We start from the raw sequence: 2093 nt of genomic DNA, 5'->3' as shown, positions 1-2093 counted from the left end.
TTTTTTTGCACCCTCAGATTCCAGATTTTCTAATAGTTGAATCTCAGCCAAATATTGTCCTATCCTAACAAACCATACATCGATGGAAAGCTTATTTATTCAGCTTTCAGATGCTAAAAAATAAAAATTACCCTTATGACTGGTTTTGTGATCTAGGGTCACATATAGTGTTTACTGCATAGTATACTGCAGTTTGTACTAATATCCCTAAAATTTGAAAGCTTCAGATGGGTTTAAACAAGTTTTTTGACCGCTAGTGAGTTCAAATTTTGCTCATATTTAATAGTAATTTATTATTTGAAAAGCAGGATGGCGAAATAAATAATAACAGATTAGTAGCCTACTACATAATAGGACCTAGTCACATAACCACACGATTTATATCTTAAAAGAAATGGATAAAGTAAAATGAATAAATAAAAAAAAAATAGACTAAATGGAATTACTACGTAATGTCTTCAACCTCGACAAAGTTTTAGATAGTATTTTCATTTAGGATCATAACTGCATTTACATTGCGTTTGACCAGCAGATGGCCTCACTGTTTGAACGTTAGTAAATCAGTTTCCAAATGTATTTATTCGTTTGCGTCGTCAGTCGTAAGTAGTAAATAGACTTGATACTGAACTCAGCGCAGTAAGGCGATGTTGCTATTGTAGACTGCAACCGCAAAACTGATCTCAAATCAGCAAAGCGTCTGTTTCCAACCGGCCAATGGAGGGCTCGTGTGAGTGTCACGTGACTAAACACGGAAGTGTTAGAAGCATGCACATTTGGGAGACTGACCTAGACCAGTAAATAGATTAATAAACCTAATAGATCCCCGTTTTTGTAAAATGAGTTAGATGGATTGCTAGTAAATACACCGAACCGAGCAATGCCTCTAGTTCCGGCGAACCAGCCGCAGCTGATCCGCTCGAGTCAGAAGGATGAGTACTACCAGAACAACCTGACAAACAACGCCAATGAGCTCTTCCACACATTCGCTGGTAAACACACTTGAACGCAGGAGTTTGAGTGATTTAAAATGCATATTCTACACATTTATATTTTGCTTACATTTTTTCCCTATATATTCTCACCTGAAACTACTTACACCAGTCAACATGTCTTGCACCAAAACAGTAGTAATTTATTATTGAGTACTTTTAAAATGTAGTATTTTATTTTTAAAATACGCTTTTCCATCATTTTCAACTAAACATCGTGTTTTGCTACCGTACATGGAAATTACATTTGAGTGGCTGTGTCATTTGCACATAGAAAGAGTAACATATAATAGGGCTGGGCGATATGGCCAAAAAAATGATCACGGTAATTTTTTTCATATCAGTCGATATCGATAATTATCACGATACATGTCAAATCTTTATTTCTTTCAAGTTTAAATCCAGATTTTTGCTCCAAAGTGACAGTTGTAGAAACCCAGGCCATTCATTTTCCTTAACAAAATAAATATCTAAATAGAAAAAAACAATTTCTTAGTTTCTGCATGTCCTAACGAGTGATATTGTTTCAAATCAAGAAACAGATTTGAGTTATTATTTGGATAATATTAATAATAACACTTTTTTTGTCTCTTAGCACATTTGATAGCCTGTAAATGATGGCGATGTGTAGATTGAAAAGCAAAAAATTGTTGTATGTGTGTGTGAGGCACCGACGCGATCACTGCATTGTTTTCCCAACTGTAACTCCGTAATTTATGGTCTTACCAACGCTGGTTTGTCATACAGATAGAAGCAAAACATCAATCAAAACTGTAAAGCTTTTGTAAAATAAAGAAAACTGCTTTCTGCCGTCTCGATTTTTTTCCTCTGTGAACTTCGGAGCGCGTTACAATTATCCGAAACTCAGCACAATTTTTTTTATTTCGTTTTGTTAATCTGTTAATGATTTAAGTGAAATATATTTTGTGTATAGGCCTATATATTCCTTTTAATGTAGCCTATATAGTTTTATTCTGTTTTCTCCATTCACAGAAACGCTGCAGGTGCATGATGTGACCTTGTGTTTCAAACAAAAAGCTGCATATTACCTGACATTCATTTTCACTTAAATGTAGGCCTAATGCTTGGCGGATCGTGACATAT

At 34.8% G+C, this 2093-nt stretch overlaps 1 protein-coding gene across 1 annotated transcript in view; it reads left to right on the top strand.

Annotated features, from left to right (window-relative positions):
• Positions 1-739: 739 nt before the first annotated feature.
• LOC107687115 (peroxisome biogenesis factor 10-like) overlaps positions 740-2093 on the top strand; it is an 18912-nt gene continuing 17558 nt past the window's right edge. Inside the window, exon 1 of the mRNA XM_016484319.1 lies at positions 740-989. Coding sequence (XP_016339805.1) covers positions 878-989 — 112 coding nt within the window. The 5' untranslated portion in view covers positions 740-877. The remainder of the gene's footprint in view (positions 990-2093) is intronic.

This window comes from Sinocyclocheilus anshuiensis, unplaced genomic scaffold, assembly GCF_001515605.1.
Source record: "Sinocyclocheilus anshuiensis isolate Anshui unplaced genomic scaffold, SAMN03320099.WGS_v1.1 scaffold1203, whole genome shotgun sequence".
NCBI classification, from domain to species: domain Eukaryota; kingdom Metazoa; phylum Chordata; class Actinopteri; order Cypriniformes; family Cyprinidae; genus Sinocyclocheilus; species Sinocyclocheilus anshuiensis.
The sequence above is the reverse complement of the archived record's forward strand: the minus strand, read 5'-3'. Positions and strand labels throughout refer to the sequence as shown.